The 16,666-nt window shown below is 44.3% G+C and overlaps 1 protein-coding gene across 2 annotated transcripts in view; it reads left to right on the top strand.

The window, feature by feature from the left end:
• The window catches only part of PTDSS2 (phosphatidylserine synthase 2), a 40,726-nt gene that overhangs the window by 12,352 nt on the left and 11,708 nt on the right, over positions 1–16,666 (top strand). For both annotated transcript variants that reach the window (XM_087739425.1, XM_009463638.2), the window contains exons 3-7: positions 2,287–2,369; positions 9,023–9,090; positions 12,067–12,201; positions 13,219–13,269; positions 15,792–15,905. In XM_087739425.1, coding sequence (XP_087595551.1) covers positions 2,287–2,369; positions 9,023–9,090; positions 12,067–12,201; positions 13,219–13,269; positions 15,792–15,905 — 451 coding nt within the window. The remainder of the gene's footprint in view (positions 1–2,286; positions 2,370–9,022; positions 9,091–12,066; positions 12,202–13,218; positions 13,270–15,791; positions 15,906–16,666) is intronic.

Consider the following 16,666-nt stretch of genomic DNA (forward strand, 5'->3'; position numbering starts at 1 on the left):
TAAGTGTATATTGGAACAAAGAGGCATTTCAGAGCAGAAGTAAAACAGTCACAACATGCCTAAGTCACAGATTATTTTTTTTTTGCTTCCATAACTTAAAATACCTTATTCTACCCTGAGATCTTTTTCAGTCTTCACGTAGAGCTGTTGTGTGTTTTGACCTAAAATTTTGGCCTGCATGAGGCTGCGCTGCGTGCACTGATTTCATGGGAACACTTGCCTGCTTAATGAACAGAAGTAGTTTTATTACCAATGAGCAGTGTCTCTAGCTGTCACGCTTTTTTATTTCCAACTACTGCACAATGACAGTGGAGCAGTGTTTCAGCGCTTAGGTGCAACGCTTGCAAACCTCCTTTGTTCTTGAGCTCTTGCTGAGAGGTGCCAGAGTGCCTGCGAACTGCATTAGGTGCCTAGAGCAGAAGATAAAATTGAAGCAAAGAACACGAATCGCTGTGCTGGCTCCTGTTGCTGTGTTGCCTGGACTAGCGAAAGCAGTAGGGAGTCATCTGAGGCTCCCGTCTTCTCCCCTGTAAAGCGCTTCATCAGTCACCCGCAGAAGCAGCTGAGGGCAGGGCGAGTGGCCGGATTCATGCAAGAAGTCATCAGTAAATGGTGGACAAAAACCAAATGAGAGCGTGAACCTGTGAGACCATGGGGTGTGGTATCCATAGCTAAGATTTGTATTTGCATCTGTTTATATGCTGACGTTTAAGTGGCATTTTCCTTCCTGCGACGTGCTAGGGTAATTAAAGGAGGAATTTTTTCTTTAAGATAAGATTTATAGAAAAGTTGTATATGTAAATCTAGTCAAAGTTCATGAGGACCATACACGCAGATGCTGCTGTGTCACGGGATATATGTGATCAGATTGCCTCTGTTGTAAAGGCAGTTGAAAATTTACTTCGTTAGCCAAAGAGATGTTGCGCTGCAAAACCTGTCTGATGGATGAGACTTGTTATTCACACAGTTCCTACAGCATTCAAAGCAGCCTTGAAACAGTCCATCCCGTCTGACAACTGTCGACTTCTCCTCTGCCGTTAAGCACCCAGGAGGAGCTGACAGGGCTGAGCTCCAGCTCTGAGGGTAGCTAAATAAATATTGAGTGACCTCCTTTGCATACAATGCCTGTGGAAGGAGTCCACATCTCCCAAATACTCTGAATGCTGAGCAGGGGTTCTTGGGGGGAAAAAAGTTGTTTGTGGTTTTTTTTTTTTCCATATAAAAAACAAATTCGCGTTTAAAAAATCCCGTATGCATCAGGATTATACATTGAATTTCAAGCCACGGAACAGTCTCTCTTCTAAGATGCCTTTCTACACGAGTTTTTGGCCATAAGTGATTGCTGCTCAGCCACGGTCACAAATCTAGGTGTGTGGGTACCTGCAAGGTGATGATCTCCAGCTCCTGTCGCTGAACACCCACAGAGAAAGCAAGGTACCGAGGTGGCCAGGGCTCCATCTGCCAGCGTACCGGCTCTCCAGCGCGTGATGCCACTGGGGGTTGCAGCCGGAGCAGGGGCAGGGAGCGGAGCTGCCCGCTGGCGGCCCGCAACAGCGGGGGATGCACAGGCCCTCCCAGACAGCCTTCCTTGTCTTGCGTCTCTGAATCAGCCCTTCAAATCACACAAACAAGAGCTTGTTTGTACTAATGAAACTGTTGCCATGTTCTCCCTTTCTTGTTCGGTTAAGTGCTAAAATTATTTTTGTAGGCATGCTTTACTAGTTAGTGTCTTTCAGATTTAAATCTTTTAAATGTCGTTGACGTTTTACTGGCGCAATGAGCAGCTCTCTAACTTGAGAGGTTTCTCGCAGCTAAATTTTTACGTGTCTCTGACTGCTCAAAGACATGGGGAAGCGTTTGCCGTACTGTGCACCTCCTGATCCCCCGCAGGCTAGGGCGCATCGTGTGGACCGAGGAGCTGCTCTCTTTGTTTTGGCTTTGCTGGGTGCGTTCTCGGGCAGATGGGGCTCCTCGCCCGGCTGGCCGGCTCCCAGTAAAGGACAGCAAAATGGAAGGCAGGGAAGCAGGCAGGCAGTGGGGAGGAAGGGAGGAGGATGGATGGGTAAACCTCGGGCTTTGCAACAGTCTGTCATGAAACCGCGCTTAAAAGTACAGGAATTTATAGCCCTTTCCCTGAAATACAATCTCCAAAAGGCATCTGTTTATGATTGACGTGTTTAGTAGTTAAGAAACAGACCAGACCTTTTTTACATCAAAGAATATAATTTACAATTTCATTAGGAGGATGATGCAATATAAACAATTTGTTCCCTTTTTCACTTTCAGAGGTATTGTTGCCAGTATTTTGGTTTTCTTATGTTTCGGAGTTACGCAAGCTAAAGATGGACCGTTTTCAAGACCTCATCCAGGTAATTTAAGTTGCTTAAGTCCCTCGGATATTTCTGATCAATTGCATGGTTTATGGTGAACGTAAATATTTGTGTTGCTTGTAGCAAGGTAAGTCCTAATGTAAATAATAATAATAACAGAGGTTCATTAACACTGCACACCTCTCGGGTCGCCTGCCAGCCTCCAAACAGCACAGCGATCCTTCAGCGCGTTCAGTCCGCATGTAGCATAGGATTTTTTTCTTTGGATCTCCCTGTTTTTGGCTTCCTGTTGTTAGTAAAAAGCTTTGTGTGAACTGCCAGATTCTTGAAACCTTAGCTTCCCTTGTTTATCCCTTTTTTTTTTTCCTTTTCCTCCTCCTTTCTGTAATGGGACTGCACTTCTGACCGTGTATCCGGTTGCCGGAGCGCTACGCTCCCTTTGCTCTGTGTCCATTATCCACAATAACTGGTAGATTAGAAACCCTTGATTACGATTTTAAGGATTTCCAGTAAGACCGTAAGTCCTGAAAGCGTTTGAAAGCCCAACACTACTTCCATGTAGTGTTATATCAGGTGAAGTATGAAAATACTTCAATATCTTTGATCTTTTGCCTTTTTTTAGATGGGAATCATTGAGAAAGAATTAAGGGAATTTATATAGGCTTACATAATAGTCCTGAAAGCATTAGGCTCTCCTGCAGTCAAATGAAGCTATAAGTATTTCTTATGCCAAAAATTTAACCTTCCAGTTTAGGCATGCTATTCTATATGAGAAACAGCAGACGCATTAAAAAGGTCGATAAAGCAGTTGCTGTTTTAGAGCAATGCCCGCAGCACACCTCTGCAGACGTAAGGTGTCATTCAGAAGTTTGCATTTCTGAGGTCTCACTAAATAGCAGGTTTTAGTCTTTCCTTCCTGTTACGGTTAATTCTGGTTCCTCCTATAAGACAAATGACTCCTTTCAAGGACACGGGTGCTATTTGAGTGCTTTCAGTTTTAGAACATCCAGTGGTTTTGTCTGGGACAGAAGTCGGTTTTATTCCCTAGAACAAAGTAGTACAAATTGGATGGGGCAAGTCCGAAGGTCGGAGATCTCCACAGCAGCAAACTTCTAGTGTAGACTGAGCCAGCATTTGCCACCTCTCTCTGCTACTCTCTTGGTTACAGCAGTTACCGGACTGAAGCTGAGCATCTTTCAGCAGAATCAGATCGTCCACGAACAGGGTGATAGAAGAAGCTCCCATGTATTCAACCAGTTCAACTACTGAGTGGATTCATCTCGTCTTTTGTCTTAACTTCACCTTTCCTCTAGCGTGTTTGACGGGATGATCTTCTGAAGCGTGGTTTGCGGGGGCTGTAGCGCTTGGCTAGGACAGTGGGTACGTGCACGGTCACGGCAGGACGTCTGGGTGCCGGTTTAAAGGAGACTGGCAGTCTTTCTCCGTACCACTCCCGTGGGAAGTCCCTTGCAGGCAGCAGAGGGCATGGCGTTGCAGCCCGGTGAGGTCCAGCGTCAGCTCGCCAGCTGCCGGGGGGCGCGTTAGGAAGTTCCCGTCAGGCGGTTGAGTCTCTGACCTTGGCTTGGTGGTGCTGCTCCAGGAGAAAGATCTCATCTCAAAGGAACTGGCAGCACAGGCCGCTGGTGTGTGCTGCTTCCATTTATAGGGCAGAAGGGAGCCTCTGGGTCAGCCGGGTCACTACGGTCACGGACAGCCACATCAGATCTGTTACGTGAATTCTTCAGGCTGTGTCTTAAATGTAGCTAGGTTTCACGCCCTGCTTCTGTCGGGTGACTTCGGAGCCCTGTTATTCAGTATATGCGCACTTATTTATGACCAGCTCCGAGGTGGTTTATATTTTGGTTTCTTTTTGTGGCTAATGTTCTGTTTAAATAGCTCTACTTACTCAGTGTTTATCCACCCGATTTATTTATACACAACTCACATATACCAGTTTGTCATTGGTTTTGCTAAAGCAACAAGTTTTGCTTTTAGTCTCCCCCCTCAATATAAGTCTGCTTTCCTCCTAATGTTTTGGTCTTCTCTTTGTGTCTTTTGAGTTTTCGTCTTTGAAAAGGGCTGTCCAGAACTGTGCAGAATATTGCAGATGTGGGAGAACTTCATGGGTTTTGTGACAGTTACTACTTCCCAGTACCTCTCTGGCAGCGCCTCGGTAGCTGTCTTTATAGTGCACGTGCTTTTTTCATGGCTGTATTACAGTGACAGCTCGGTGAGTGGCAGATAATACCGAATGCTTCTGTTTCAGCTGATGGGCTAACGTGAAAACTTACCGGTTCCTAAGTGTGAGACCGTGTTACGAGCTCTTGTATCACTCTGGTCCTTGGAGATCATCTGATTTTCTCTTTGCTGTCCCCGTCTTCCCTGCTGCTGTTGTTTGTGCTTTGTGTTATTAACCCACTTTTCACTAAGGCCATTAATGAAACTGATCTTAGCCACCACCCAAGTGGTATCCATCCAGACTGGGGATTTTTTTTTTTTTTTGCCTTCCTTACATGCCCATGTTGTAATTTTCCATGACAATTATTAACGCCCTAAGAAATCGCTTTTAATATTCCCGACCTTTGCCAACAGTTATTTTGACTTAACACATCATGCCTGACAGCACAAGCGGTTTGGAGACTAAAGTAGGAAGTTCGTAACTAACCCGTAGGCTGGAGGGCTGAAGTGGCTGGAAATGAGCAGGCGGGAACTGGGTCTCTTCTGTCCCTGGGTGGAAGGCACTGGCGGAACGGGCTGCCGGTGGAACTGGATGGAGCAGCTGGTTGCCTTCTCATTCTGCAAAGGAGGAATCCTTTCATTAGAACTTTATCCAGGGAATAGTACGTGATCTGCCTCTTCCTGACAACTCCTTTAACAATTCAGGAATCTGGGTACTCACCACTGGTTTTGCATAAATATATTGGACTATTGGGATAGCGAGACTAATTGGCTGCTTTTTCACTGACTGGGTGGAATAAATGAGTCTCTGTGTAGGGGTTTGGACAAGCTGAGCCTTTAACTCATATTTTTCTATCTTAACTAGCATTTAATGTGTTCGGGCACTGCGTTTAGAAATACCAAATTGCCCACGTGGAGCTAGGAGTAGTCTGGAGGGCTGGCGTGCCTCTGCTGCTCTCTCGGTTGTCCCACCTCCTGGCCCTTGCGACTCTCGGGTCATGGGTGGTGCTTTTGAACCTGAGCTTGCTATGGAAAGCCACGTACTCCGGAGCAGTAACTGGAGCAGGCGTGTGCTGGCCCAGGCTCACGGGGCTGCTCGGAGCAGACAGTTCTCCCTGCTCGTGCCCTGTGCGACTTCTGATTAGCACTTCATAGCTTCCACCCGCTTCGCAGCTCTAAGGTAAGTGCCTTGCCTGGGCAAATAACTTAGAATTTTTTTTCCTTACTCAGGTAGCCTTTCAGGTGGCATAGGTCAAACTTGCGCCTCTGTTGATAAATAGGGGTAAGTGCTGGTTGTGCGCTCAGCCAGGCAGCGCGCTCTTGTTAAGTGCTCATCTTGTGTTTGCAAGCCTCCCTACAGCAGCACCAGGTTAGTGTTTGAGCATAGTAATCACTAACCTATCAGGTAAATGATTAGTTGAAGCCTACTTAATCAGGAAGATAGTCCTAATTTGAGGGAGGTTCATGGTGACAAGTGCATTTAAGGAAAACAAATATTAGAGGTATGCCAAAAATAACTTTATGGCTAAAGCTGAGGCCAGTCCAGGAAGAGAGAGAACACAATGTTTGTACAGCTTTGAAAACATCTTGTTTCTGGTGTACACGCACAGGTATAAAGTAGTCTTCAAAACCTCTTGGGTACTTAGGTCGGCTGGGGAGAGCGTACTAAATTATAACCAGGTCTTGTTTTTTTATGATGAAGTGTTGCTGAGCATGTTCAGCAGCTGCAGATCCTCTGTTGCCAGAACCCTATATATATAGGAGGAGAAAAGCGCAGCTAAGGACTTAGATTTTTCTGATTTCTGAACTATATGTACATCAGTTTCAGAACTAGTCTGCCACGTTTATGTCCGAGTAGTGTAAAATCTGTCATACAGGGCTTTATAGGTCAGAAAAACACTCAGCATTTTTAAGGCTTATAGGCTGGAGGTGATGTTTGAAGGAAGCAGTGCTCAGTTCTTGTGGGAGAAGTGTGTTAATGAAAGGTTAATTCGTCTGGCATGAACATAGTGCTTACTCTTCAAGGTATGCAGTCCTTATAGGAAAGGATAGAAAACACCGTATCAAATGCAACCTGATTTTTTTCCTCACTTTAAGTCACCCCTGTGTTTCTGTCCTGCAGACTCACATGCAGAAGGCTGAAGTGCTTTTCGGCAGCACAGCGGTGCCGGGGTGGGAGAGGTTCCTCTCTCCCACGTAATCCTTTGACCGAGGGAGGGCTTTTTGCTTGTTTGGTTTTCCTGAGCTGCATTCTAGAAAGACAAGAGTGCACACGCACTCTGGGTCCGTCCTTCCGTGAGAGATTTGCCAGTGGATTTGAAAGTTAACCAAATCTGAAGGAAGGACAGAAGTCTCAAGTCGTGTTTTCTACAGCTCTTGTGCAAGGAGAGCCGCACAAGAGGCACTAGTTATTGCCTCTCCAGGGAGAAGGTAGGCTGAACTCTGCTTTTCCTTCCCTCGAGGAGACCAAGGGGCAAACCCACCTCATAACGTCCGTTTAGAGGTTGGTTTGGGTTTTTTTAATGACTGATCCCTGAGAAGACACTTCATTGTGTTGCATAATTAAGAAATGACAATTATGTTTGTAGACTGTAAGTAAAAATCTTAAAAGTTCCAAATTTCCAGTGAAAGCTGTCCCAGAGCTCTGAACTTCCCGCTGTCCAGGCCACACCTGCCTTTTCTATTTTTCCTTTTTTCCCCCTGCAAGTGTAAAGTAGGCCATTTTGGTGAAATTAATTTAGCAGTTTTGCTGACAAAAGGTCACACCTTCTCACATTTCAGTCTATTTTAATGATGGTGTCAGAAGCAGGCTGTTAGAGACTTCTTTAAAAATGTGGAATATTTTTGTTTGGTTGGGTTTTTTTGCTACTTGAGGCTGAATTGGGCAAAGATGACTCTCTTTTTTTGTTTCAGGGGGCAAGCAAGCCTCTGGGAAGCTCTGCAACGCCACAGCTAGCTGATTTCAGGTTCTGAGCTGACAAACAGTATGTTTGCAAGCCCGGAGTTTATGTTCAGTTCTGGCATTATTCATGTCATGGTCCTGCTGTTACCCATTAACATACTTACGGTGCCTTGGAGTGAAGAGAGATAAATGCCCAAATCAGGCCTGAGGGTTCTGGGTTTTTTCACTTCAGGGCAAGCCACGTTCACGCAGGCGGAACAGCCTGCTGTCTCCACTCAGCCGCATGAACAACTGTCTTGGTCCCTTTTTGCCCCAGTGCGATTGTAGCTATCGCCGAGATGTCACCATGGAAGGAGAGCTCTGTTTTGTAAGCGTGAACAGGAAACACCCGAAGGAGAGTCTATGAAAATCATTCCAGGGTGATTAGTGTGTGATGTTACTGATATCCACTTGGAATGAGTCAAGTTTGGCTGAATTACCGTGTGTAAGTTTTTGGATGGGGTTAGGAAGAAACGCTGGAGCGCTCTGTCTGTGCACATATGGGCTCCACGTTAACCTGCTTCCTCCTGTACAGGAGTTAACAAAAACGCGGGATGAGATTTCAGAGCCCAGAAGATGCTTGGGGAACAGAGGCCAAACCAGTCTCTGGGTGGAGCAGGATGAACTGGGGGCATGAGCGCAGCCCAGGGGCCGCAGAGCTTGCACCCAGGGCAGTCGGAGAGCCTGCTGCCTCCAGGCTGAGTCTTTCAGAAGAACTGAGGGGACAGTGATGGAGCTGGAAGCGTACAAACACTTTAATTTGTGTACCCTTCAGATTCAGGTGTTGCTTCAGTGTGAGAAGGTCTGCACTCGCACATCTCCGGAGGGTGAAAAACAACTGCAGCAGCTGAGTTTTGCATGATGTTTCTCTTATTATGAAGAGTTTCAGATGATCTCATAGGTCTTGCATCTAGCACCTGCTAAACCTTTGGTACCTCTTTTTTATTTAATGCCTAGTAAAAGTGAAAATATCTTTGGTATTTTGAAATGCTTTCTACCCCTTGAGGAAACAACCTTGTCTTCAGGGAAGAAGATGGGCTTAGGAAAGTGAAGGCAGTGGTTCCTCCTGCTGGCCTTAGTCCTGTCTGTTTTAGCAGTACACAGGCAGGAGCTGGGAAAGCGCGTTAGCCACGATAGGGCTGGGAAAACCAAAGCTGGACAGGTCGGGTTACGTGAGAGCGTGGAGAAAGAAATCGGATTAGTTCAGGAAGGCTATGGTTCTCTTCCAAGGACTGCTAGAAAGCATTGCAAGCAGCATGCATCTTTCCATCCAGTTCCTAAATATTTCGTTCATTGGGCTGGGGCGTTCTTGGGGATCCTGGTCCGTTCTCACAGATCCAGGTCATTGCCTGGGCAATTCTGGGAAATTGGCAGAGCAGCCTGTCTGGTAGGTAAAGAGCCTTTCTGGTTGTACTCTTTAGGAAGGATGGTGAACGCTTTACTTGAATGCTGGGCTTTAGAATTTCTTCGTGGGAGCATCTCTTTTTGAAATGTTTAGTTATGTTACAGTAAATGAACAGTTGACTGCTGATTTGCTGGAAAGCTTGCTAACATCCCGTTTCTGTTTCTGTAGCTTACTGGAGGTTTTGGCTGTGTGTCAGTGTTGTGTATGAGCTCTTCCTCATCTTTATACTGTTTCAGGTAAGTAACTTAGACCTCTAGTTACTAAATGCCAGTTTAATGTGGATATAAAATCCTTTGTGGTGTTCTTTAGGATTCTCGCTGACTACAGGAGATGCTCTTCGTTTTTGTGAAATCAAATCATTCTGCTATTGAATGAGACTTCTAGGTTGAGGAAAAATTATAATATTACAAAAATATTTCACCTTGTTGTCTCACCTCCAGTTAGTCTCAGCCTCGGTTACACACCGCAGCGAAGTGTTCTCAAATGAGTCGATAAGAAGTCAGAGTTCTTGTTTAGCTCAAACCATCAGGAGCTGGTGCTTCTGATGTTTCGTCTCTGCTCTGCGGGACTTGCTGTGACTTGCTGAAGTTGTGTACCAGCAGTTAGCTTCTTAGATCCTCCAGACTGTGGAGTGAATTCATCTTGTTTAATCTTTTGGAATACTTTTTACCTTAGATAATACGTGGTTTGAACATTTTTTTGCCATAAACCGAAACCTCAGGCACGACTTCGTGTAGCGGCAGCAAACTGAGGATGATGGGTTTTGTAGAAAGACATGCTATCGGTACTTTCAAATAAAGCATGTTCTTTTTTACCATATTCTCATCCTTTAGTAAACTGAGAATTTTCCTCTGGCCTTTACAATTCTATGACTTCTCGGAAATGCAGCAGTTGAGGTAAATATTCCGAGATAAGCAAGAACAGTAAACCTGACGCTATTAACAAAGCCACGGTGTCCCTATATGTACGCTTACACCACTGCAAGGCAAGTCTGAGTGCCAAGAGCGAGCTCGAGACTTGGAAGGAGACTCACCTTTCCTCAGTTACGCATCCAATGATTGCGGTCATCGCCTCAGGAAACAGCGTGGTTTGAAACCAAAAGCAAGGGTAGAGGTAGTAAACCATGAGAGGTGACTGTCCTGTCCGCTCAGGCAGCTGGCTGCTTTGCAGATTTACGTTCCAGTTAGAGTCCCCAGGTGTTCATTTTTGGATAGGTCCTTCTTGCTGACATCTGGGTGACGTGGTGCTCTGTAGTATAAAAGCGTTGTGCAAGTACATCACCTACTCAGCAGGGAGCTTTAGAAAGTCATTTTAGATGAGAGAAGGATGAGGAACGTGTTTAAAAAAAATGTTTTGCCTCTAGAGGCCAAGTGAGCTTGAAGTGGGGCTGGAATTCAGAGGTGTCAGGATGGCATCCGCCTTCTGCTGGAGTAGGGTATTTGCTTTGCAAACAAGTTTTTAACATTGATCAAACCCTTTCCAGCTGATCAAAGATTTCCTTTGGCTCCAGCGTTTTGTGTTTTGCTTGGCTTTCCTGGAGCCTCCCCAAAAGTCAGTGCCAAGCTTTCTTAAGAACACAAAACTGTCCTTTTTTTTTTTTCTTTTTGCTTTTTTGTTTGCCTGGCTTGTTTCAGCGGGCAGCTGGAATGTGTCCGCAGGAGCTCAGCAAACAACACCACGCGTTCCTGTCCCGTTGACGTGACTTGGGGGTTCAGTGTAAACCCTTGCGCAGGGCCCTAATGTCTCGTTAGGGTTTCTTTCAGGCTGCCTCTCCTGCTTGGAGGGAGCGGAGTTCTGACCCTTTCGCAGGCATGAGCAGGTCTGTCTTGCCATTTTTGTTGTTATTCCTCACCGCTGAGGAATACGGACTCAGTTCCAATTTATTCTTATGTTCTTACTGTTTCATGTCACCCTGGGTTTTTTTCCAGGCATCCTTGTAAATGCTGCTCCTGACTGGCTGCAGTCAGACTGAATGATATGTTTCATTTTTATCTGATAGTACTGTTGTGGTTCCGAACTCTAATAGAAAAGCCTGGCCTTGCTTTGCTTTCCTCTGGCGGTACGTTACGTTGCCAGCCGTTCCGTTGTTAAGGACGCTCGCTAGCTGTTGCTCAGCTCTTTACTAAAAATACATTATTACTTTGCACAGGTTTAAATAAGGTTAAAATTATGCTGAGTCTGTAAGTGACTAAACTTCATTAAAAGCAAATACAAGCTCGCTCATAGTTGAAACTCGTCTTACAGTTAATGTCACTTTAGTGGTTTTATTCTATAATTTTCTTATTATGGCTGTGAACTAATTTTGGCCTTGCCCTGCTTTTACTGTCTGCTAGTCTGTCATAGATGTTACAGTGCTTCTGTTGTAAAACATTGACCACAACAGTGAGCAATTTCATCGGGCAATACTAGTTCAGCAAATGTCTGTGCGAGTTACTAGTAAGCCAGTTCAAGTTTTGGTCGCTGTTTATAACTAGTATTTTGACAATTTCTTCCTTGCTGTTTGCTTCAAGTTTATTACCCGTGCTGCTAGTGGGACTTATTTGAAACGACTGTTTATTCAACGAGCTGCGCGAAATTTTTCTGCCATGAAATGCGGTGCAGTTCTCGACTTTCTGTAGCTGAAGCGAGCTGAGCACACACGCACGACTAATCCTGCTAACCGTGCACGTCATCGGCGCGCTCCACCTGCCGATGTTTGCGTCTACTGGATTTCTGCGGAGCTGAGTGTTTAAAGCGCTGCTGGATCCCTCCCGTTCCGGGAAGCCAGGAGGTCGCTAACGCGGGAGATGAAGCGTTGAACGAGCCTGTCCTGAGTTACTGGCTGCTTTTGCTCTACCCTCGCCAAGCTTGAGGCGGGGAGAGGAAGGGCAAGAGGGTCGGTGGGAAGGATGAATTGTGTGCCAGTTCGGGTGGTAGGCTTTTGAGAGGGAGGCTTAGGAAACGGAGTTAAAGATCTCTCATTTTTCATCTTTAAGAAATCTTAAGTTCATTTTTTTCCTTGATATTTAGCGTTGGAGGCCCAGGAAGTCAGGTATATATGCTGTGTGATGCTCTGAGGTCTGAATATATTTCAAGAATTGTTCTGCAACACATTTAAAACAAACAAACAAACAAACATTCGAGGATACAATGTTGATATTAATTCTCTTTATACTTTTCTGTGTATTAATACCTATTAAGAGGGAAACATGGGATTTGTCTTCCTTTTGCAGACTGTACAAGACGGCAGACAGTTTATGAAGTACATTGATCCACATTTAGGTGTTCCTTTGCCGGAAAGAGACTACGGTGGAAACTGCCTTATTTATGATCCTGGCAATGAAACGGATCCATTTCACAACATCTGGGTAAGCAACAAATAAAGTTATTTGCTAATGACTCTGACTATTTTTTTGATAAAAGGTTGCTTAATTAAACTCTTTGAAGTGCAGTCATGAGTCTGTCTGAGCGTTGACAGGTCATGACTGACTCTTCAGTTTTCTTGTTTGTCTTCTGTTGACCTTTCCTGTCGATCAGATGGAGACGAGTCTCTTTAATTACATTGCCCAGGAGAGAGAGTAAACTGTTTAACAATCCTTGTTTCTCAGATTATTGATGTAAACCTTTTCCCCTGGGAGTTTGGGTTTATTTGTGTGCTTAAAGAATCTTCTACTTTCAGTCACCTTGAGGCACAAAGTTCAGAAGTTGCACGTTGCCAAGCAACCCCTAAGTTGCACTTTTCTGAATACCAGAAACTGTCAGGTTATTGTTTCTCGCTGGCAAACAGAAGACTTGAAATTCAAGGGGAGAGGAATTCTGATTATTTACAACTCGCTGATTGCACAGAGCTGTTAGCGCTTGTGTAGTGAGGAGCGCTGAATGCTTCGGGTCTACCGCGTAAGTCTTCAGTGCGTCAGGAGCTGGAATAACTGAGAGCAATTGCAGCTGTCCTTTTCTAGTTTTGCACCAAAACTAGGAGGAGGAAAGGCACTCTTTGCCCAGGGGTTTACGGTGGCAGGACTGATAAGATGTAAGAAGCTCTGCTAGATACAAGATGGGGGTCTGGTGAAGAAATGCACGTTCTTGCTCTGGCTTGAATGTGTTCCCCTTGGAAGGCAAGGAACGTGATGTTTAGCGTTAAAAAGATAGTCTCCGCTTTATCAATATGATCCTAATTCCAGTTTCTGCCCCTTAAAATTGTGACTTTGCTTTGAAGACAGCTTGTTTGTTCACTGTACTTGAGAACAAACTCACTCATAAAATGCATTTAGTATTTATATGTGAAACAACTGGAGTTTATTGCTGCGTTTTTCTTGGAAAAAGTAAGGCTTAATGGGTTCTTGTTTGTAGTGCAAAGTGACCTACACTCTCTCCTTGGTTTATAGGACAAACTGGATGGATTTGTTCCTGCTCACTTTTTTGGCTGGTACCTGAAGGTAAGAATGGGTCTTCTGTTACAGTACTATTCTACTTTTAAAGCTTGACCGCTTCTGTTTTAGTGATGCCAGTCTTCGTGATCAATTATATTAGGCAGTCATCTGTGAACTAGACTGTGTTTGTAATACATGAAAGGCTTCCCCCCCGGCCATGTTAGGTCACCTCATTTCTTTCCAAAGTAACGTTACATTGGCAAGCTCCCTCCTCCGCCATAATTCATTCTGAGGTCCAATCAATAAAAGTAAAAATCTTCACTCCTGTAGCAAGATAGATGCTTGAATGACCTTTGAACGTAGAGTATGGGGAAGGCAGTGGAAGTCTGCTGTTACCCAAACATAGGTGTGCGATGCTGCACTACTACTAATCCAAGGCAGGCTTTTCCCAGTGGCATCCAAATCGGGATTTTAAATCTTTAAATGGGCAGTGGCTTCATTCTTGTTACTCCTCAGTCAATATCAACCGACTGCGGAAGGAGTTCCAGTTGTGCTTGTCTCTGGCAGAACTCATTCAACACATGTTTTGCTCATTACTTTGGTCTAAATACTAGCTTTTTTTTTTAACCTGAGCAGACTTACTAGCTAACTTTATTTCGCCCTGCAGACCTCGTTTGTTTTTTCACCTGCAAGACCACCGTATATAATAAACTGAAAAAGCTCAGGCCATTTTAAAAATAAGCTATAACTGTTGTTTTGTTTTTCCTTTTCAAAAGTGCAGATGTATTCCTATCAGTGTTGTGTTTTGTGCTGGTTTTGTCCCCTGTAACCAAAAGACGAGTATGCTGGCGTGGGGAGACCTTGGCTTCAGATCAGCTGGTCTGTGGCTTGCTCTGTTAGTATAAAGAATTGTAAATTTGGAGGAACTTGGATTTTCTTCATCCAAGAGAATTACATTAGAAACGTCAATATCAAAACAGCATTTCAGTTACATTCTGTATTTATTTTTACAAATAACGCCTAGATAGTGAGAGCCTGGTAACAAGACATAAGGGGAGTAGTAACACATTCCCGAGGAACTAGAATGGGATAGAATGCGATGTGCCAGTCAGGCAATCAAGCTGTTACCTGCCTGGCTCTGGAAGAAGCCTGGTTGTTATTGGAGAGATGTTTCTGCAGAAGTGCTTGAGGTGATGTGTCAGCTTGTCAACCTGCAGCCGGATTTGAAGAGCCCAGCATACTCCACAAGGCGTTTGTGCTGCTGTCCTTGAAGGAAACTGGCTGCTATATTTCTTATTTGTCAGTTAGCGTATTTTTCTCTAAAACGCTGGATGGTGAGTGTGGTGTCTTCATAAACAGAGATGAACATGTGTTTGGGTTTGTTGGTTTTTGGTTTTGTTTTTTTTTTTTTGGTCTGGTTTGAGTATCAGACTCTTCAGCTGTGTCTTGAAGCACCGGAATGGCAATATGGAAAATGAATGTGCCTCATTCATCAGAAATTATTGTGGGCCTCCCTGTTTGCTTTGGAGTCATTTAGATCACGCGTTGTCAGGCTAGCATGGATAATGCATAGCTTATATTTTTCCATCTTCTGGCTGAGGCGGTCAATGCCAAGCTGCATTTACTCTTGCAGAATCAATACGAGCACATTCGGGGTTGCCGCTTCCCATCTAGGCGCCCTGCTGAGGGTACAGCAGACCTCTGTGCTCTTATCCACTTACAAATATGAAATAAAGTGTTACCACAAATCTCTTCCCTTGTTTTGACAGTAGGCTGAGGTGATACCTATGTTCTAGGACTGCAGTTGAGCTAAATCCTTGTGCTGACCGTGGAAGAAGATGCTGCTCCGCGTTGCCCACCCTGCCAAGCTGCTAGCTGATATAAAGTGGACTCAGGTGTCCCAGCACAGCCAGGGCTGAGATTTAGTGCCGGTGACTAAAAGCTTGCATTAAGCAGGCTCTGAAAAGCCTTTTTTGAGCAGCATTAGGACGATGCTACCAGTGATGGTCGAGCACCCAGTAATTCCATTCATTTAACTCACTAACTTCCTTCTGAATCCTGTCTTGCCTGCCTTTATTCTTTCATGTAATGGTATTAATGTAATCATCTCTACTCTCCAGCGTCTGTCTTGTCTATTGTGCTGCATACTTGAGAAGTTCAGAGGCCTGTGGCCATTTGGCTTTACTAGACTATCACAGGATAAAAATAAGATTGTCATGAGTTTCCCAATCCTTTTCTGGATACTGGAGACAAGATATTGAGCTGTAGAAATAACCAGCAAACAAAGCACACCATGTGTGTCCTCTGTGTGCAGCCCAGAAGGGTTAATCTCGTATTCCTTAAGTGATCAGTTTTGAAATTAGGAAAAAACCATCATAATTTTTCCATACACTGTTGCAAAACTGTAAATCTGAGCGGGGTCTCTGCAGTATTTATGGAGGTCTCCTTTATTTGGATTTCTAAAGGGCGTTAGTGTAAGTGCTGTCTGGTTCTGCTCAGTCTGGTGTGCAAGTATTCATTTTTGTAATGGTTTTTGGTACGCTGCAACTGCTGTGGATATTTGACAGACTTTTTCTCCCTTTACATAGACACTGATGATTCGAGACTGGTGGATGTGTATGATCATCAGTGTAATGTTCGAGTTTCTGGAGTACAGTCTGGAACACCAGCTTCCGAACTTCAGTGAATGTTGGTGGGATCACGTATGTACTGCACAGATCCTAATATATTTGTCTAAATGGAAGGAGATATTTTAATGGGAGGGGGTAGGAAGTGGTGAGAACTAAATTATATCATGTGCATGTGGCCAAAGATGCATGTGTGACTGCTGCAGCTCAGGAGCATCGGTGCTTCTCCGTGTTGAGTCTGTCACTGTTTGTATAATTTTGTGGGGTTTCAAACTCTTGCAGGTGGTTAAATGTTTGTTGTGGTTCATTTCGCACCAGAGAGGGAATCTAAAGCTTTACCCGAACGTTTCCAAATATTTGGTGATGGTACAAACCATAAAATCTGAAATTTAGAGGAGGGTAAAACTTTGTGTTTCAGGTTTCAGATGGTGATTTTTTTTTTGCCTGTTAAAAAAACAACCAAAGCTGGACTCAGTGCAATTTGTGTCCAGCAAACGTATCCTCACTGTTTTCTGAAAACAGTAAATATTATTGTGTTTAGAATTTCTGTTGTGGTTTATAAAAATGTTTTAAAAGATAAAGGTTTGGGCTTACTGAAAAGTGACAGTCTGTAACCATTCTTGTCCTAAAATACTGCTTGTGTGTATTTTTTCAAGCCGGAGAGACTACTGTGATCTAGTTTCTCTGTGGAAAAAGCAAGCTCTATACCTTAAAGTGACACTTCTTCTTTTTTCATTTTTTTATTTTCCTGTGAAATGTAAATTGGTTACCAGAGCGATCAAAATTATCTACATTCAGGGCACACAGCTATGGTTCTTATGTTACTTTGGCTTGTT

This window comes from Nipponia nippon, unplaced genomic scaffold, assembly GCF_047370975.1.
Source record: "Nipponia nippon isolate SJK-2023a ecotype South Korea unplaced genomic scaffold, ASM4737097v1 scaffold_10, whole genome shotgun sequence".
Lineage (NCBI taxonomy): Eukaryota > Metazoa > Chordata > Aves > Pelecaniformes > Threskiornithidae > Nipponia > Nipponia nippon.